Source organism: Anopheles ziemanni, chromosome X (assembly GCF_943734765.1).
Source record: "Anopheles ziemanni chromosome X, idAnoZiCoDA_A2_x.2, whole genome shotgun sequence".
Lineage (NCBI taxonomy): Eukaryota > Metazoa > Arthropoda > Insecta > Diptera > Culicidae > Anopheles > Anopheles ziemanni.
In genome coordinates, this window is record NC_080707.1 from 15,237,960 (window position 1) to 15,260,157 (window position 22,198).

Consider the following 22,198-nt stretch of genomic DNA (forward strand, 5'->3'; position numbering starts at 1 on the left):
TAACTTATATGTGTATGCAGGTGTTTTTACGTGTGTACGTTGCTGTGTTTTGTGTTTTTTTGTTGCTATTTTTGTCTTTTAATTTGAATCTAAACCTTTAATGGAATATGTCTGTTCACTGCACCTTTAAAATACAGCATCATCCCCTTTCATCTACGATGCCCCATCATCCCAGTGGAACGATGCCGATTTTCACTCAGTTTTCCAACGTACATGCTTGTATATTAACGCCATATTTATGTGTGCCTTCGCTTGCAATCGCGTTCCGGGTTCTTCTGATTAGTTTGAATTTTGTCTAACCCTTTTTCTCCTACCGCTAAATCGTCTAAAGCATCAATTTTTCACTAATTATTTCAATAACATTGCCTAATTTATGCAACCGGCACTCCTAACAGCCACTCGCGCGCACCACGTTGCAATCTCCCGGCCGGCAACAAAGCAAGGGTAAAAGCGCGTTTCCACAAGAAGGCGATAAGAAGGACTCAATACGTGTCTGGTTTTGCTTCCCATTTGTTGGATTTCTTTCGTTCGACATAGAAAAATATTCGCGTGTAACCGGGTAAACGCAATCGAAAAATACAACGAGATTCAATGTAACCTTGCTATGACTAGAAGAAAAGCGTTAATGTAACAATAATGTAATTTGTACTTTTGTACGTAGTTTTATATACAGTAAAACCTGAACGAAATTGTACCGTGCTCCTGATGGGCCGCTACTACTTGATCTATCACTCAGGCTTGGCTGTACCTATATTTGCTAGCTTTATTGAGACGTGTGCGACTTGAGCCACATAGGACATGTGATGTTTTGCTCTAACTTACTTTCGGCATGATGGTGCAGGCTCGTCCCGCGTGTTATTGTGTTGCGTGTTCATCTACATACGTTTGCTATGGCTACAACATACCATCCTCAATCTACTCATAATCGACTAGATAATTTGAAAACTCTTCCGTGTTTTCGATTCCTTTTTCTCTATAAACATGAGATAGCAGGCGAAACTTAGTCGGCATAAAATAATGCAGTGACAAACCCACTTATCGAGCACCAGAAACTGACGTTCTGCTAGCGTGTATTCACAGTTTCATACTTCACAAGCTGCGTTTTTCTCACTGCCCGTCTCTATCTATCCCGAATAAATCGGTTTGCGCTGTTTTTAAAATAAACTTAACCCCAAATAATTGCGAAGCGCAGGGCGTATTCCCGATTGCCATTTGCGAAACCGTTCGTAGCTTTCTCTAAAGCTGACAACGGTTCAACGGTTCATGTTCTGCCTAACATCAACTAATATTGTGCCCCATTCTAGCATCACGTTTCCCTTTTGCCGTTAAAATGACTCTTTGAGCGCGTGAGACTTGTGTGGTATGTTAATAAACTATTAGGATGATTTTCTAGCTTCAACGACTCATAAATACTTTATTTTTCCATCTCTCGCCAACGACTTTTTTTTGTAAGCGAGAATCTTTACGCACCTTAGGCAATCTTTCGTTTTTTTTTGTCTACTCTGGTAAGTGCCTTATTTTTGTTTTTGTTTTAATATTTCCTATTCCATACAGCGCTTGGTCACGGCTTTGTTTTACTTTTCACGCATGTTACTGTTTACCACTGATTAGGAAGATCGATAAACCAGTAACTACGCGCAAGCACGCCATTTATTTCGTTTTCTATTCATCCGCTGACTAAATCCACATCTCTTCTCTGCCTCTACAGAACATCTCATACAGACCTTCATTAACTTTTGATATATAACAGTTGTGGGTAGTGTGCATTCGTGCGGATACAATTTGTTCCCGATTAAGAGAGTGTAGAAGTTTATATGCCTCTTTTTTTAATGGCTTCGATTAGGAAGATTTGTTTTGGATAAGATAAAACGGTTAAGTGTTTTAGTCCACGATTCGATACGCTAAGGTTGACTTTTTGCTTTAAATGTTTTCTGCTCCTTGTCCGTTTTTATTCAGCCTACTCTACTATACAGTCATGGAAAACTTAAATCTGCTTCAACTTGTTGTAACAACGTTTTCGCCCCCTTCTCTAACTGCTTTTTGTTTGACTTTCGCGTTTGACACTAACTTAAAATGTTCGTTACGATACTTAACATATTACAATTTGTGATAAATTAGGATAAATCATATTTTTGATCTAACTGACTTTTACATACATTTGACTCAACATTCTACGTTTCATTTGAAACGAAATAAGCTCAGACTTAGTATCACTCCTCCATTACTTCTTTCTATCTGTGAGTATTGATTTTTAAAGTATCGTGTTGGCGGGTATTTATGTCACGTTGAACAAAATTAAAATAAATAGCATTGAAAAGCAGGATCATTTGAAATAAAAAAAATGTTACAAACTTGTTAGATACAATGTTCTTGTTCTTCCGTATAGTGCGTGCACTATTAAAGCACAGCCCTTGGGTAGATAAAAATGACCATGATCGCTTGAAAGAAGGATGGTGCATCACGCACATTAAGAGCCCATATAACCAGGGCAATTGAAATCAGATGTCGTTGTTTTGTGAAGTAAGCTTCAATTGCAAATGGAGAAATAAAGAAGGAAACACCACCTCCGGTTGACACCACCTCCCAAACACTCGGACCGTTTGGGGCAGAGTTCCCGAAGCTTGAATTTTAATTCAAAGAAGTGGATACGACATCATTCTCCCAAATCCAAACCATGGACTGGATATCAATCGGCAACTATAAATAATTCCCCAGCTGAAGCTGGACAGAGCCCGGTCTTTTAGTTTGACATTTGATAAAATCAATTTGCAAAATCTCTCCTCTATATGAAAGAAAGATAGTTTAATAAGAAATCTCCAGAATATTATCTATTCTAATGCACAATTTCGTGAGATATGCATCATGAAAGTTGGATAAACAGAAAAACATGAAGTATGCTTTCAAATCTTTGCTCGTTCTGCAGTTAAATTTGTGGGATTTACATTACATGTTCAAATCGTTTGACATATTAGAATATGCAAGCCACATAACGGACAAATATAGCGAAAGTAAAGCATGACCGTAACTAAATTAAACCAAGGAAAGCGCGCTACTGTGGCGCCTCTAGCGGCGTCGAGCAGAAACTAATATTTTTAGTTCTTCTTCTTGGCGTAACGACCTCTTGGTCATGCCTGCCCGTTAAGGGCTTACGAGACTTGTTTCCCTGTTGTACGTGGATAGTCAGCCCTCTCGTACAGGGGAGGGTCCGGTCTCGATTGGGATTCGAACCCACGCCGTCGAGGTGGTGAGCCCCGGGCGCTACCGCTCGGCTGTCGCGGACCCCCCGGAATAGTTTTAGTAGTATTAGTAAATAGTAACAATGAAGTTGTGAAAGTTTCAGACCTGTACTATTTTTTTTCGCGAAATGCCGTACCGTAGATGTACCATATTTGGCGCAGTTAAGGAAATTCTGCATAAAAAAATGAATAACAAAATCAATTTTCGGTCAAATCATACCATTTTTTTGCACAGTGCTAGCCTAACTACCATAGAATATAAGAATAATAAGCGAGAAACTCTTAAATTTATATTTCTTCAAGTTTCAGAAACTCTTTGTGTGGCACATTATGTTCCTAACTCGGCGCATGGTTTTTGCAGTGTTCTTTACTTGGCGCGTTGTGTTCCTAACTTGGCGCACTTAAAACAAATTGGATGTAGTTCATGATATTCAACAGTTTTATTCAAAAGTCAACTTAAAGCAATAGAAACACTTTTCAACAGCAATTATAAAAACAATTTAGCTGTTTTTGCATCGGACTTTGGCTTCTCTGGTGGAAATAAAACTCATCACAAACTTTAATAATCTCATTCATCAAAGTCTTCTATGATTCAAAAATATCTAGCAGCGCAAACATTCATAGTCTCCACGGTGAATAATTAGGAACACTGTGAGCCAAACTTGGCGCAAAATATTTTCGCTTCAAATTAGCATAAATAACTCAAAAAGCACCGAATCTAACCACGATTACCACGATAACATGTTTTGACTGCATATTTTAGGCTGAAATGCTTTGGAAATAGTCTAATATCGAAGAAAATATTAGAGAGTGCGCCAAGTTTGGACCCGCGCCAAGTATGGTGCTTCTACGGTACAATGAAAATTGAACGACCAAAAATGAATGCGCACAAATAACTGGAAAACCAAGGTAATTGAGCAAATTGAATAAGCCCATAAAAAAAAACAATAAAAATGAAAAGTATTTTTCTTTTGTACAATTATGCATGACGATTGTTATAAAAATAGGTTTTTAGTATTCTAGTGTTCACTGTTCTTATGAATTCACGTATTTTGTGTTTTGGTTCCTGCATTAGCGCTCGTATCGTGGAAAGGGGCACCACGTTTTCGCAACGTCAGTTCACTTCTTCTTGCCAAAAACATCTCTAACTGTTCCACCACTTCGTCTAAGCTAAAGTTTTGTGGTTTTCCAGATTTTTTCGATGGGGCAAAACTCTGGGAAATTTCATTGTTACTATTTTAATACTACTAAAAATATTAGTTTCTGGCTGACGCCGCTAGAGGCGCCAAGGTAGCGCGCTTTTCTTGGTTCAATTTAGTTATGGTCATGCTTTATTTTTTTAACACTAGAACTACCGGACCAATCATTTTGACTGGTCACATACTTTTCCAATCACATTTATTTTTTAAGATGTTCAAGATGTGACCAAATGCCAATGCATGACGACTTTCACACATCCAATGGAATATTTATTTGGACTACTTTATTTTTATGTATTCAAAAATATTGAACATAAATCGCGGAAGTTCTAGTGTTAACGCGAGCTGCGTTAGTTGATGATGATGAGTCCCACCTCTTACCCCAACATAGAGTTACGGTATGCACCAAGCAATAACTGCACGGCAAGCAGTTCAACGACACCGCATGGCAACGAACAACAGTACCGGCGCCAAGCAGCGTCAGCAACGCAACGGCAGCCGAGGGCACCGTACCTTCCAAGCGGAGTCAGCGGAAAGCGACCAGCCGATATGCAACATGTGCAGGAAAGAACGAGTAGGAATAGGAACCACGCAGACCGGCTCCATTGCTTAGTTAAAAATAATTGATCAGTGTCATTTTGACTCTTGAGGCAACAGGTCCACCTGTTGGGAATAAAAATATTGTTTTAAGATAACCCGTTAACCCTTAACGTTTTTATAGGTTTGAGAATGGCGGAGTTAGCTTAAGATATTTGTAAGCAAAAACCTGTAACATCAGGATCGAATACCGGTCGTCATACGTCATACAAACCTTGTCAACCGAACGTCAGGCCGTTTGACAACTGTTCACGTCGAAAACTACCGCCCCAGAGCCTGCTTGTGAAGATAGTCGTGACACCGCTATCGCCATGAGGCCGCAACAAAATGGCGACACCGCCATCTTATCCCAACCTGCCTCGACAAAGCGGTTATAAAGCAGGACATCTCTTCCAAAGTACTTCTTTTCCTCTGTCGTGGTAACAATGTTGACAAGATGTTGTCTCTGACTTCAGAATCAGGGGCACAGAAAATCCAAAAACTGAAAAATACGTACGGTCTCATGAACAACGTTGGAAAGGGTGGAAATACAGTAATCACCCTTTCACGTGTTGCTGCTGTCTTCTCGCTGGTCACTGCTCGCATACTTGCTTGTGAAAGTCTCCCAATACCAAGGGGTGTGACTTTATCTTCGCGAGATTTTGGAGAAGCATTCCCCAGAGCAATGCAGACGGTAATAGTCGCTTCATTGTTCCCCAAAGGATACATTGGCCGACAATTAATGAAGGCTCTCCTGCTGTACTTGATTGATGAAAACAAGCTTCTCAGTACGGAAAGATTGGGAGATGATCAGGCAATATTGACCAAGGTCACTTCATATGCTCGAGCATCATTTGTATCCACGATGTTCGACCAGACTAGCCGAATCAAATCTTGTCAGGCTTTGAATCTCATCACTCCGGAAAATAATAGCCATGCGAGTGTGGCAACTGCTGTGTCTTCTTTTAATTCGAAGTTTCCTGGAGAGAACCTTTCCTTTGTTTAAATGAAATAAAATTCCATTTCATAGATTTAAGTCAATTAGACACTAAGACCAGCCCTATAAGTTAATTCTTATATGCTCATATATGAGTGCCATATTTTAATCCAATGACAGTTAATCCAATAATCAAAGAAGGCTTGGCAAACCGACATGGAAAAGTTAAAGAAATAGGGCATTTGCAGGCAAGACTTTGTGAGAAGTTGTAGAAATAGTATTTTACAGGGTCTGGACGAAAATGCCGACAAAGCGAACCGGTAAACCGGTAAACCGGGCAAAAATCATGAATTGTAACTAGGTTAAACGCAGAACAACGCAGAGTCGACCCACCCAAGTTTATAAACAATTCAGGAACCAGGAACCACGAACCAAAAGACAGTATACATAAACCGACGCACCCGAAGTGCAAGTAGGGCAATTCAAAACTAACCAATCAGGAAACCGATGATGTCAACTAACCCAATTGTACGACCCGATTAATTATTATAAAATAAAGTACATGGCAAGTGGAGGACGCCCAGTCTGACCGCAACGCTCAGGCAAGAGAAGTCGCGTCTTTTGATTCCAGTTTGAGCGACCCCGTCAACGTACACCACGCTCCTCAGCGACGAAAAGAACCAGTCCACCTATCGCCGACGGAAGCAAAACCGCCGACGAGGCGCATTGCTAGTAGGACGGCCGGTAGGAACTGGACAAAATGCCGACCGAGCGAACCGAGCGAACCGGTAAACCGGGCAAAAACCCAACTGTAACTAGGTTAAGAATGACTATATAAGCTTAAATATATCTTATATTAGACCAATGAAGTTAGTATTCAACAAACGACAACTCGCCTATTAGCTCCTTCGTCGGTGGTAGTGCCACTCGCAGTTTCACGAAAAATGTTACGATGTACTGTTCCAGATGAATCAGCCCGCCGGAATTTATAGTCAGTCAGAAGATACTGCCAGTAAGGATGAAGATAATTTGCAGACGTCCCAGCAACAAAATTTAGTCCAACAACATCAAGCACATAATCAAATACAAGAAACACAGGACATCTAATGCGGCAACAAACAAATCACCTATCCAGGACGAGAGCTTGGAGGATTACAAAGAGATGTAGCTACGCAGCAATACCTCTCGGGGTACATGAGCTTAAGGCAAGCGTACGCAATCATTTCGGACGAAAATTATGGCCTAGTCGGCGAGGCCCTCAACCGTAAAAAGAAAGAAGAGTATTGGACCTAAATAAACTGCAGAGCTGTAAGAAGAACAGCAAGTCTAGCAAAAAAAAATGAGTGTATAGTAAAAGAGTGTAATATGCAAAAAAAAATCCCACGGGGGATCCCACGATGCAAACACAGAGAGCGTTAGGGATAAACATAATAAATTAGTCTGACAATATGACGTGTCCGTTATCCATGAAGCAATTGATCGCGTAGTGTCAGCTAGTGGACATTAAAAAAGAGCTGGTTTCTAATAAACTCCAAAGTGCGACAGCAATAAAGAATCACCTCACAACTTTAATGGACGTATCTATGCAAGCAGCCAAGGAAAATATCTCTACGACAGTGAAAACCACGACATCTACCATATCGTCAGACCTGATTAGTCTGAACGACGAAATCAAACAACTTTTAAACATGACTATGGATAGATTAGTTAACGCCATGACACATACTCCTTTGCTGACCAGCGACAATTGCTCCAACTCGGTGTTGCGGTTCACATTATAGAACACCAAAGAACAACAATGCAAAATCTGGAAAGGGAAGTAGGAAAGAACTATTTAATGGGGAGCCCGGGGTGAAAATCATTCAGAGCAAAATGGAGGCCGTTCAGAAAATCCACAATTCGCTGGAAGCAGAGAAGGGACCCAGAGAAGACGGCAAGCGCTGGGGGAAATATCCCGTGCCCAGTGAGCCCGAGTATAGGGAAGCCCTCGGGGAGGTACTACGACTACTAGAAACCTATAAGGAACTGGAGCCGTCGCCGACAGTCGTATAGGCATCTATGCATGCACCTAGCGAGAGGCCCAGGTAAAAGAAATAGCACCCAATAAAATAGTCATTGAAGAAAAAACACTCCCGTCTAATGAGAACATTCCGACCCAAGAATGTGGGTCCCACGAGAAATCTGAGAAGTTGGACAGGAAATCAAAGCAAACAACGTTTCAGGTGATAAATATACGATAACACCAGAAACACTTTGCAAAGAAAGGTAGGAGGGAGAGGGGAGAAAGCAACGGTTAGGAAAGAACTATTTAATGGGGAGCAAGAGGTGCAAATCACTCAGAAGCAAAAGAAATGGAGACTCTAAAGCAAATATATGAGTCACTGGAGGAGCATCAGGAGCCGAGAGAAGACAGGCGCTGGGGGAAATATCCCGTCCTCAGCGAACCCGAGTATAAGGAAGCCCTCTGACAGGTGATTCGACTCCTGGAGAGACATCAGAACCTGGAGCCGTCGCCGACGCTCGTGGAGTCGGCAAAAACGTACGCCGCCGGATACATACGTAGCGGACAGGCTACCAATTAATTAAGAAATCCCTGGAGGGATAAGAGAGATGGAGAGAAGAGAGACCGAAGTCAAACAAATAAAGAAAACTGAATATTTGTTTGAAAAATGTAATACCTTGTTTAAAATTCATTTTACGAAAGAAAAACATTATCACAAGAAAGAAAAAAAAAATATGTATATTCAAATAAATTTTCCAAACTAAAAAAAAGGTTTAAGGAAGTTATCACAATTTAAATAATAAATGACTTATTAAAATCTCATTTTCAAGTGCACAAACTAGAGGAACGTTAAACTAACTACCACTAAGTTCTAGGAAGAAAGAACCACTCCCGTGGTAACTCTTTCCGGACACCGGGTTGCATCCAGGCGAAGGCCGCTTTATCTTCCCACTTAGTCAACATCGCGTCGGATTTTATTCGGAGTTCGAAAAAACTCAACTGGAACTATAATTTAGCGGTAAATTTCAATGCTCCTTGCGACGGAACGACTTATGCCAGGTCGGGTAATCCAGGTCGCTGGGCTCCCGATACACAGGGAGGAGCGATAAGTCTGGGCCGCCAGATGAGGTAATCGTCCAGGTTTTGCAGCTGAATCATGTCATTCCTGCCACCCACAATCCAGGCCAGATCCGTAGCTCCGCGGGTACCGACCAAAAACCCGAACTTCTTGCCGACAAAATTCATGTTTAAGCTTTGCTGAAGAACCTGACAAACTGTACTCTCGTCTTCGTCGTCATTCATGTTTAAGCTTTGCTGAAGAACCTGACAAACTGTACTCTCGTCTTCGTCGTCATTCATGTTTAAGCTTTGCTGAAGGAACGACTTATCAGGTAACGACAGGTCCGGTAATCCAGGTCGCTGGACTCCCCATACACAGGGGGGAGCGATAGTCTGGGCCGCCAGATGAGGTAATCGTCCAGGTTTGCCAGCTGAATCATGTCATTTCTGCCACCCACAATCCAGGCCAGATCCGTAGCTCCGCGGGTACCGACCAAAAACCCGAACTTCTTGCCGACAAAATTCATGTTTAGGCTTTGCTGAAGAACCTGACGAACTGTACTCTCGTCTTCGTCGTCATTCATGTTTAATGACCACCTTGTGTACCAACGAAACAAACGAACTACTTATTTCGCCGCCATTTCGTGGTGTGATCGAAAGCATGATAGACAATTACAACAAAAACAGGGGCGTAGTGAGAACAGAAACGTGTCCGATAAAGTTGGAAATAATACCCGATGCGCAAATTATGCCTTTTCGTCATACGCCAAGCAAGTTATCGTTCGCGGAAACAGAAGCCGTTGAAAAGCAAGTGCAGGAATGGTTGCAAAAAGTCATTGCCAAGTCTCTTATACAACGCCCCGGACAAGCAATCAGTACCAACAGCACGACCGGAAAATACCAGCGATGAAAATCGTATATTCGCTACGCGGACGGCTGACAGAAGAGATCACCGCGGAGGATACCCGCAGAAGGAGGCCATCAGTGCGGAACACCTTTGAAGTCCTGAGCAACACGCTCAACATATACCACAAACTAATCGCACAGGAAGCAGCCGGAGGAATACTCGAAGTCATGGAGGAGATCGAAGCGGCCGCGGAGTCATACCAGAAGGGAACAATGAAGTTGTCCCAACTGTACGCAATTTTGGCAGACTGCCGACTTTGATGCTACACGGACGGCTGGCAGAGGAGATCACCGCGGAGGATACCCGCAGAAGGAGGCCATCAGTGCGGAACACCTTTGAAGTCCTGAGCAACACGCTCAACATATACCACAAACTAATCGCACAGGAAGCAGCCGGAGGAATACTCGAAGTCATGGCGGAGATCGAAGCAACCGCGGAGTCATACCAGAAGGGGACAATGAAGTTGTCCCAACTGTACGCAATTTTGGCAGACTGCTGACTTTGATGCTACACGGACGGCTGGCGGAGGAGATCACCGCGGAGGATACCCGCAGAAGGAGGCCATCAGTGCGGAACACCTTTGAAGTCCTGAGCAACACGCTCAACATATACCACAAACTAATCGCACAGGAAGCAGCCGGAGGAATACTCGAAGTCATGGAGGAGATCGAAGCGGCCGTGGAGTCATACCAGAAGGGGACAATGAAGTTGTCCCAACTGTACGCAATTTTGGCAGACTGCCGACTTTGATGCTACACGGACGGCTGGCAGAGGAGATCACCGCGGAGGATACCCGCAGAAGGAGGCCATCAGTGCGGAACACCTTTGAAGTCCTGAGCAACACGCTCAACATATACCACAAACTAATCGCACAGGAAGCAGCCGGAGGAATACTCGAAGTCATGGAGGAGATCGAAGCGGCCGTGGAGTCATACCAGAAGGGGACAATGAAGTTGTCCCAACTGTACGCAATTTTGGCAGACTGCCGACTTTGATGCTACACGGACGGCTGGCGGAGGAGATCACCGCGGAGGATACTCGCAGAAGGAGACCATCGGTGAAGAACACCTTTGAAGTCCTGAGCAATACGCTCAACATATACCATAAGCTAATCGCACAGGAAGCAGCCGAAGGAATACTCGAAGTCATGGCGGAGATCGAAGCAGCCGCGGAGTCATACCAGTAGGGAACAATGAAGCTGTCCCAACTGTACGCAATTTTGGCAGACTGCCGACTTTGATGCTACACGGACGGCTGGCGGAGGAGATCACCGCGGAGGATACTCGCAGAAGAAGACCATCAGTGAAGAACACCTTGGAGGTATTGAGCAACACGCTCGATATATACAACAGGCTGCTCGCCCAGGAAGCAGCCGGAGGACTACGAGACACAATGGAAGAGATAGAAGCGGCAGCAGAAGCGTACCAAAAGGGGACGATGAAGCTGTCCCAACTATTTGCGATATTGGCAGATTGCCAATGTTATGCCATAATAAAAGACATAGAGGTGGAAACCTCTCACAAGTAAGCTACAATTCATCTTATTGTTTTCAATTCAAAAACGGAGAAAGAAAGAAAAGATGCTATAGGGATAGTAGCAATAATGGACAAAAATATATGAAGAATGAAATGAAGAGAATATGAAAGTTACAAAGCAATGAAGAATAACCATAATATAGCCAAACATCTATGAATAAGTAACAAGCATTGGGGATAATATGCGTAATAATGAGAATTTCTACAACAAAGTGAAGCAATGCAATCTTGCGTACATGGTACCCGATGGACCTTGGAGCGCACCGCCAAATCAGTTAGTTTAGCGTAGGAAGTTCTATATAAAGACGCCGTCCACACGACTACACGATTCCCTCCGAAACGCGGCCCGCTACAAAAGCTTACAATTAAGCCAGCAAATAGTTGCACAATGAACGATGACAGACAAGATTAAACCCGCGGACGGAATTAAAAAATTAGAAAGGGTCTTGGATAGGATTAGGGATTATACGAAAAGGCATAGAACAGCCACATTGAGAGCAATCGAGTTAACTTCAGAAGAAACCTCGGACCATGAAATAACTGCATATATGGTAGCAGCATAGTACACCCAACCACTTGTAAACACATCCGAACACCAACGCATGACATTCCAAGTACTTACCAACCACTAAACAGTAAGAACCGACCATAGACTATTAGTTTACTAGAAGATCACGTCTTTTTTAAAAAAAAACCAAAATTTAAATTATTACATAACTATATACCACTCAATATAGCGAAGGAGCCAAAGTTGCTCAATAAGTATAGTTAGAGATAGCTAAGGACGCGAACTGAAGACGCGAAGGATCCAAACATGCTCAAGTAGGGACAGTTAGGGTCTGTTTAAAAAAGCATTAGTACTAGGGAACCGAACGGGTTATGCCCGAGGAGTATCCGTACTCCTGGATTCCTTTAACCAACTATTGTGTTAGGGCTGGGTTCAACTCCCAGTACCCATTCGGATACCGTAGGTCGATTAGCAGACCAAAAAAAAAATAATAGGCCGCTCAACATAGCGAAGCAGCCACCAACGCATGCTCAATACTGTTGTAAAGGGGGAAAACCACGGAATAGACCAGAGAAGAATTCTGCGGAAACTGACCGGACGTGGTCGTAATGCCCGTCGCGTGTCCTGTTAACTAAAAGATCAGTTTTCCGAGTTTTAACCTAAGTTCTACACGATGACAAACCCTCCGCTTGGAACAGTCCGCGAACGCGGAAAAGGGGACAAAGAGGGAGACAAACATAACACCGAAACTGATCGGTTGGTCGGATGACAATAACTTTGGGCAGATCACTAGTTTGAACCGACAAAAAAATAAAATTATTCGTTTATCCTAATAAGAATTACCGGGCGACTGGATATCAACCATGGGTCCATGTCCATCTTCTTTTCAACCGAGTGAGAAGTACACGGGGGCGTTGCTATGGGATACGCAACTGTCAAAAGTGCACGATGCTGCGTTGAAGAAAAGATGTCGAACTATTTGATTATGCTTATACTTACATTAATTTCGATCACGTGCATAGTGTTCGAAGCACTAGGTAGTAGTAACTGGCCAAAAGCGTATGCAAGCTTGTAGGAAAGGCTTTTATGCTGAGCCAAAGGTGTATGCAAGCCGAAGAAAGGCTTATGCAGAGCCAAAGGCGAATGCAAGCCGGGAAAAAGGCGTATGGAAGCCGAGTATAGATGTGTGGGTGGTAAAGAATATGATAAATCATTACAGGAAGATGGCGAAGTTCGAGATTCCACCATTCGCGTTCAAACAACGAGGTCCGCGGACAATGGACGAAATGGAAGGAGAATCTCGAGTACGTGGTTGTTCTGAGCGGGGAGACCAATAAAACACGGCTGAAGTATGTGTTATTGGCGAGGGCTGGACCAGATGTGCAGGATGGTTTCCAGTCGATTCCGGATGCGGACGAGCAGGAGAGAATGAGGATGCCACAATAGACCCATTCTTGCGACCGGAGCGGAACGAGAATTTAGAAAAGTTCATGCTTAGGGCACGAGAACAGGCATATAAATGCAACTTCGGAAAGTCATCACAGGAGAGTCGGGACATCAGCGTAATCGACAAGATCATATTGTTGGCCCCGACAGATCTGAAAGAGACACCACTCCAAAAGGGGTCCTTAGAACTGGACGAGGTGTTTAAGATGGTTGCGGCTTATCAAGCTGTTAAATTTCCCCAAGACCAAGTGGGCTATAAATAGACAGGGGACAGAAGAAAATCAACCTCAAACCTCGTCTCAGTCATTTGTCATACGATCCAAAAGGCCCGGCCAGAGACAGAGAAAGAAATTATGCAAGTGTAAAGGTCATTTCGCAACGAAATGCAAAACGGCTGGTGCAAAAGGGTCTCCTTTCACTCAGGGTTTGCTCTCCGATAGAACGAAGAACCCTAGTTGCTGCACCAACGAGGTTAAGAAATAAGCCCACTATAGACAATTTTGGATAACTGTAACATTTCGGTAACCGGTACGATCGTTGATCCAAATAAAGAAACTTTCCGAGAGGGACGCGACGTACCGGAAACCAAATGCCCAAAAAACAAGTTTCGCAAATAGAAGTTAATTTCGATGGCTGCCGCCGTGCTGCACCGTGCTGCATCAGCGAGTTAAATGCCGTTCCGGGTGACCCGTTGGCGCGTATTGCTGCGTCAATACAACCCACGGCGCACCAAGTGTTCGGCCAGCTGCGCGTTGCTGCGTCGGCATCGTTGGCAGGCCGGCTTACTGCCCTACTTATTAATAATCAATACACCCTACGGTGCGCCAAGTGTCCGGCTCGTTGTCTTACTTTTAAAAACATAAACAATGGTGACAACCACAAATGTGAAATTTGGGTATATAAACGGTAAGAAATTTTATAATAAATCAGTGTTAACCCGTACTTCGACTTGTCGTTTTATACGTTCACACTCAACTGCCATATCCGAAAAGCTTGAAGCGCCCAGTCCCCCCTTTCGAAGCATAGGCCTCCTCTATACGCAGAGGCAACTAGCTTGAAAGGTAATAGGGATCCAGGGACTTCAGCCATTAGCCGGCAGTAATTAACTTCAGTTTCTCTCCGTTGCTCACCCTAACCAAGCTAGGAGGTCTTCCTTCGCGGGACCTGTTTGGTTAGACGTGAAGTAACAACCCTCCTCAACGCTCATGCAAAGTCCCGGAGGCACACGGTAACCCGCAGAAGGAGGGCAGCAGCAACGTGAGCCAGACGGCCATCGACCGAGGGCTGCCGACGCAGCAACACGCGCCGACCGGACACTTGGCGCACCGTGAGATATGTCGACGCAGCGATACACGCCGACGGGTCATCCGGGAGCACCGTGGAACCTGCTGAAGCAGCACGGTGCAGTTCTAGGGAACCATTAAGGTTGAAAAAAAAATTATCTTTTTTAAAAACCTCGTCCGCTGGACAGACTCATAACTTATTAGAAAAAATAAAATAAAATAATAAATGTCACAGCACGCCGAGTAGAACACTCCCTTGCGTGCTTGACGAAAGATGATGATCGAACGATCGGAACGGTTTGACTGCGTTGCACCTTTCATAAGAATTAAAACATCGCTTTGTCGGCATGTTGATCAGGTCGCGGTTTTAAGAACAAAAAATGTTAAATGTTAAATGTGAATCAAAGTAACTAACACTGCCATGGACCCCAAAAGCGACAAATTAGCTTTAGATATTATGAAGAATAAACTAAAACATAACGGGGAAGATTATGAGAATGATCTTCTTTGGAAGGAGTCCAACATCACCCTCCCTAACAGTTACGAGCAAGCCTTAAGAAGATTGAAGCCACAAGAACGAAAAATGGAAAAAGACAGCTCATTGGCTGTATGTGAGAAGATCAGAGTCCCTTCCTCAGTGGGGCAGGAAACGCGTTCTAGACGTAAACTTCACCAGGGAAAGGCGGCACTATTAGCATACAGACATACTGTAACGCACTGTACTGTAACTGTATAACGCAAATCTACTAGCAAATATAAAAACGCCACGAAGCTTAATTTAAAAACAAAATTTAGCTCTTAATGGCTTATGGTTTTCTTATAAGGAACGCGTTTTAAACACTCTTTTCAATTGCTTATGGATTATATGTTAAAGTGTTGAATAGAAGTGTAAATGGCTAAATCCATGATCGAGGAAACATAACATAACAAAACGTCGAATGGAGTATCATTAAACGATTTGTTGAAAGTGGGTCCAACTATACAGGATACTTCTATGGCAATCCTTATGAGGTGGAGGACGCGACGTATAGCATTGGTAGCTTTGGGATATCTTCCGTTTATGCAGGTAATATACTGCCTCTACGGAGTGAAACAGACATGACCGAAGCTGGTTTAACACCAAGAAAGAAGATGAAGAGCCACACATTTGAAAATTGTTTAGTCCTCTTGCTTAGGTGAAGTAGTTAGAAAAAGGATATCAAAATTATTAGATCAATGCGTGGCCTTCTCTAGTCCACCTGTAAATTATCCTCCCTTCAGTATCATAATCATCTTAGGCTTTTACTTTGCCTCGCACATTCCGGGAAGAACAAGAACATTGATGAAGTGAAGCATGTTAATTAGTTCATCGTCAACGGATGCATCGATGTAGATAGCGCAAAGACACGACATAAAGGATACCCGCACTCTACACGTACGTAGAAGCATCGGTTTGCTTATACCGCGTAAGAGTATTGAGATAGAAAATAAGTAGGAAGAAAGATACCAAACCTGTTATCCTGAATGATCGCTGCGCCTAGGAACACAATCCTGCCGGGGACGAAAAACGCTTCACCTTTTCTTTTCAGAGTGCTCTCATCTACTCCCTAACTTCAGCTTCAGCTACTCGATCGGCTGCTGCCAGCTCGATGATGCACACCGAGGTACTCGAAAACTGTTCAGTAGGTACTCGAAAACTGGAAATATAAATGCGATTTCAGTCAAAGAGTGAATCAGTTGGGGACAAGGTTGAAGGTTCTTACAGCTCGGTGCGTTCTCCTGATCGGCTAGGTAGTGGGCGTTTCTGGTGTCGAGGAGAGATTGTTGTCGGAGGTCGAGAGCGGCCTACACAGGCCAATGCGGGCCGGACCGAGTGGTATGCCCTTCAGTATGCTGACCGCCTGGTCGAGGGTGGCACTCTGCAGGCTGTGCCCGTTGACCGAGACGAGCCGATCGCCCGGGAAGATAAAGTTTGTCGTCTCCGCCGACCCGCCGGGGATCAGCCCCCGTACCACAATGACGGTGCCTTCCGTGTCGAGCGGATCCTGGTAGTCGAGAATGGAGAACCCGAAGCCGCGCTCCGTTTTCTCGATGTCGCAGTACAGCACCTCGTTGGTCCAGAGCGCCAGCCCGGACACCTGCTCGACCGACTTGGAGCGCTGCTGGTCGGTGAGTGTCGCCGTGCTGGACGTGTACAGCGAGCTCTCGGACTGCGCCTTGGTCAGTATGCCTTGCAGACTCTGCAGGCTTTGCAGCCCGCCCGCCAGCAGACTGCGCGCCTCGAACGCTTCCGCGTTACGCGACGTGTTGATCACAGTAGGGGGTGAGCTGCCGCGCGCACAGATCACACGCACCTGCGCCGGCAGCTCCTTCAGGATCTTCACCACCTCGATGTGCTTCAGGCCCTGCAGTCGATGTTCGTTCACCTGCAGCAGCTCGTCGCCCGGCTTCAGCGAGCCGTCTCGTCCGACCGGCCCATCCTCCAGGATCGAGCGAATGTAGTGGTGAGGGCGCACCTCGACGCCGCCCTCCACCTCGACCGTACCCTCCAGGCTGATGCCGAGACCGGCCAGCTTTCGAATGTCGGCGATCACGATCTGACTGTGCGGTACTTCACGCGCCCAGCGTTCCACCACCGGATCGGTGGCCACTTCGCGGCCACGCGGCATCGATCTTGTATCACAGCTTATAGTACCATTGCCACCGCCACCACAACCGGCGTTGTTTACCGTCGTCGGTGTCGGGGCCGTCACCGCAGACGACGCTACCGCCGCCACTGCCGCTGCTATTACCGTACTGTTTTCGTACAGCGCCGGATCGCCACCCTCGCCGTCATCGCCGGACAGCGTCTCCGCGGTACAGTGCTCCAAGGCGAACACGCTCGAGTCGAACGTTGTTCCCGACTCGAGTTCCGGCTCGATGGTGCCGCAATCGTAGCCACCGCACTCGGTTACGATCGAGTCCGCGTCGGACCGTGCCGGACAAATAGATAGCGTTGTCGCCGAGGGCGATTGGACGATCGAGCAGCGCTGGGATTGGCACTGAGATGCACAGTGCGACAGCGTTTGCGAGTACGACGTAACCATCTCACCAAGCTCACCGACGACGTAGTGTCCCCCATCGTTGTCGTGCATTGCTACCGAATGCGAGCTGCCGTTGCTGATGATCCGCTCCTGCGAGCAACCGATCTTTCCGGCGGAGTTCGGGCCGCTCGTGCCATGGCAGGGCATCGCGACCGGTACCGGATCGATGAGCGCTACCTGCAGGTGTTCGTACTTGCGCCCGCGCAGAAACCGCTCGAGTGTAAGCCGCACGGCGATATCGGTGTTGCGTAGGATCTCCACTGCCTGGTGGTTCGTCACGCCGGCCAGCGATCGACTGTCCACGGCCACGATGCGGTCGTTGATCGCTATTTTGCCACTCATCTCCGCCGCGCTGCCTTCGATGATGCTTTTCACAAAAATCCCGGACAGATCCTCTTCCTCACACACGTACCCTGCGACGGTTATGCCGAGGCCGTATACGTTCTTGCGTAGCTCCACTTCGTACGTCTCCGTTTCAGGCGTGTCCGGTGGCCCACCAAGCATCTCACCGTACGGTGACTGGGGCGTACTGGCGGGCTCGATGCTCAGACCATCGTTGATCGTTCCTTTATCGGACGAAGTAATATTACAGCCACCGATCACCGGCTGATGCTTATTGAAGTTGTTCATCACCTGCACCAGCTGACCCGGGGGGATCGTTACGGTGGAGGCGGGCGCCATCATTGTTCCATTGTGCAAACCTTGCTCTACCAGAGTGCCACTGTTGAAGTTGTTGTTCACCGCAACCACCTCGATGTGCGTCGGGCAGAGACCACCGCCACCGCCTGTTCCGCCGCTGCCCGATTCTCCCGCAGCCGCCAGCAGCCCGAGAGTCGTTGGTGCTATCGGCGGCAGCGTTGATTCACCGTTTCCTTCCACCGCTCCCCCGCCATCGCCCCCAACCATGGACTGCAGGAACGCACCGGACGTGTAGCCGGCCGTCTGCAGCAGTGTGCGGTCCAGCTCGTCCGGATCGGTGAGCATTTTGGTTGGAATGATCGGGGCATGACTGGCGATCGCTTGGTAGTCGGGCGAGGTAGGCTCGACCGGGCGGGCAACGATAAGGCGTACCTGCTGGCCCGACTGGCGCAACACCGTCGCAACCTGTTCCGAGCTGAATCCGCGCAGATTAACGTCGCCGATCTGTAGCACATGGTCGCCGCTCTGCAATCGGCCATCGCGTTCCGCAACCGATCCCGGTATCAGTGCCTTAATGACGACGCCCGTGCTCCGGCCACCTACGAGCATAAAGCCGAGCCCGTTGCCATCGTTAATCAGGTCTATTATCTCCACCTGCGACCACTCCGTGCTGAGCACCATCGCTTTTAGCAACCGCTCCACCTGCTGCCACCTCTGTACGTGCGGATGCGGCTCGAATGTCTAACTCTGGCGGGTTTTGTTGCTTCCACTGCTTCTGAACACCAGTCAACGACACCCGATCGGATGCTCATACTTGCAAACCTAACGGTAGAAAAAAAAACAAACCAAAAACTCATTAATAAACTCCAGAGGACAGGCAGGAAGGGGTGGCATAAAATAAATCTAACTAAGCAAATATTGAAGGATCATATTTGCACGATAAAACGCTCTATTGCCGTGTTGAATGAATGGTGAAAAATTAAATCCTCAACACAGTACAACATATTTGCTTATTAATCAAATTATTCATTTGACGTGCTATATTATGAATAGTGATGTATCAGCCACCGGGTACACTGGTCTTGTTCAGCTGTCGTTCCATGTGAATCAGCAAGGTTAAACAGCGAATACAACCGTTAAAACGTTAAACCCCATGTCTGTCCCAAGGAACTGACAATAAACCTTCCTTTCAAGCTGCATCAGCCCCTAGTGGCTAACATAAACGAATGCATGAGTCTCGTTCGCGTCGGTCCGCAGTTCAAGGAAAACAATTTGAAATCATAACTTCAACCGGTTAAATTAACCAGTGTTAAACAAAACTTGAAATGAAATCATATTTAATACCCATTAAAAACTGAACGTAACACATTAACACTTAACACAAAGCACATAGGATACACAATGATCCAGAAGCAGCCAATATCATTTTTAAAACGCACTTCAAAAAGAGCTGTAATAAGCACCCATACCAAAGACATTATTGTGGAAAATATTCTCAAAAAAAGAAAGTGGACAAATATACTAAACAAGAAAAAATACAGCCCTGGGGGACGATAAGGTCACATACGGCATGTTAAGATGTTTAAATACTTAAACACAAAACGAAACGAAACTGCAACAAGTGACTAACACCTTTATCGAGGAAATCGTAAATCTAGAGCTGGCCATTAACGACGAAAACATTAAATACATGCTGGCGAACCCCTGAACTCATCCAACAACACTATGTATGGCTTGGTTCAACTGTCAAGCAATCCAAGAGCAAGTATGAAGAAGGCACCTACTACTAAATGATCGTTTGACGTTTTACTTACCTCCAGTTTTCATAGGAAATTCTGCACTCGATACGGTAGGGTGCTGAAAAAAATAAAGAAACAATAGTATGAATTGTGAAGTATATTTAGAAGATATTTCTTAAGAAGAACAGGAGTTATAGCAAATATCAAATAAATGGCTCATATGCATGCTAAATAAGCACTCGAAATATTCACAAACCACTGATTGGCTCGGATTTCTATACACACATTCTACTGCATTTGGAAACCGAATTTACGACTTATCGCTACTTCAACACGTCGTGAACATAGAGCAGTTGGCATAGAAAAGTTACACAACTAAAACTGCTTATCTTGGGTGATTTGCGTTCTTTGACAGTCCAAAATGACTTTTCCAACATCTAGTGGGCCAAGAGACCCGGAATGAAAAAAAAAAGTTGGCCGTAAGCCTCCAAAACATCCTGTTTTCCAGTACCTATTCCTAGTGCTCCATTGCACCAGCACAGAAGATGCATACCTTGCAAATAACTATATTGTTCGCAGTGCTATTGAATTCTTTTTTTCTTCTTCTAAGAATTAGCACATGGACGACACGGGTTCAGTTCGGCAGCCATTTCTTGAAGAGTTGGCAGCCACAAGAGAAGCACCATGCCACAGCGACGCCATGCGAAACGATATCGAAAAGAATACTAAAACTGCTGGCGCGGCTGTTCGCATCATGAAAACTTTCCACTGTTTTTTTATGCTGATGTTTCTCGTTTTGCACTGGAAGTTGATACTTGATAATAATACCTGATCGCAAAAAAGCAGCAGCAGCAGCACAATGAATCCGAACTGCACGGAGGACAGGTTAATAATGACCTAACCAGTACGGGCAGGACGAACGTGTGCCGAACAGGATTCAACGTGAACACACATGCAAATAAACACGCAATGGCAGAATGCGCGCGTGCGTTCCACTGATTCTCCAGAATACCACAGTTGATCGCACAGTCAAAATTATAATGACAGCTAGCCTGTTCGTTTACATCAGGGTTGCCAAACTCGACGATAGCATGATATTCAAATAGCTCGTTACCGCTGTTGAAACAAATTTCATTAATGGAGTGTTTATTGTATTTCTTCATAATAAAAAAAACCACAATGTCTGAAACATACTTTGTAGTTATCTTTATAAAGGAACTCAAACAAACGAAGCAAATTATTCCACAAAAATATTGCTGCCATCTTCCAGCACCACATACACATTTTGTAAAAGGGCCGTTTTTTATCAAAAGAATGCAAAACAAAACGTTTTCTTAGTGCCATCGCTTCGCATATGGTAGCCTTTGTATTAAATAAATATTTAAACAAATTTCAAGCAGATTTCGGTTTGGCAATTAAAGCGATAAATCCCGATAACCTCAAAATGGGCCATGTTTCAACGTCCAGGTGTTGCTCATTTCTAAAGTACAGGGCAGTGCACACAGGACACTGTGTGTTTAAACAAATTTCGATTAATGCGATAAATCCTGATAATCTCAAAATGGCTGATATTTCAACATCCAGGTGTTGCTCATTTTTGTATTACAGGGTCAATGCAGCCAGGACTTCGTGTCTTTTTTGTTATGTGTTGGGTTAATATAGAGTATGAAGCGACGGAATGTGGAACAAATGATACCGTGTTTTTAACACGCGTTATGATACTCAGTAAAGTATCACAACGAACAGACTTTAACAGAAATATTTTGGGAAAACATGGAATCATTTTAGGTAAAATATATGGAACATGTGTTGTGTAAGGCCTGTTTTTGATTACTACAATATTGCGAAAAACGACCTATGTTCTTGGTACCATCGTTAAACATACGGCAACTTTTATATTGAAAACATTTGTTTAGACAAATTTCGAACGGATAGGGGATGTTTAGCAATTAATGCGATAAACCACGATAATCACAAAATAACCGATGTTTAAACATCCACGTGTTGCTCATTTCTATATTACTGGGTCAATGCACCCAGTACACTTCGTGTGCTTTTTGTTTTGTGCTG

At 44.8% G+C, this 22,198-nt stretch overlaps 1 protein-coding gene across 1 annotated transcript; it reads right to left on the reverse strand.

Annotated features, from left to right (window-relative positions):
* Nucleotides 1-16,441: 16,441 nt before the first annotated feature.
* LOC131290351 (patj homolog) lies at nt 16,442-20,230 on the reverse strand. The gene is made up of 2 exons (XM_058319501.1): nt 20,204-20,230; nt 16,442-19,211 (listed from the first exon to the last, which is right to left on the reverse strand). Exon 2 carries the CDS (start codon nt 19,068-19,070, stop codon nt 16,455-16,457), a length of 2,616 nt encoding a protein of 871 aa, XP_058175484.1. The 5' UTR covers nt 19,071-19,211; nt 20,204-20,230; the 3' UTR covers nt 16,442-16,454.
* Nucleotides 20,231-22,198: the final 1,968 nt, after the last annotated feature.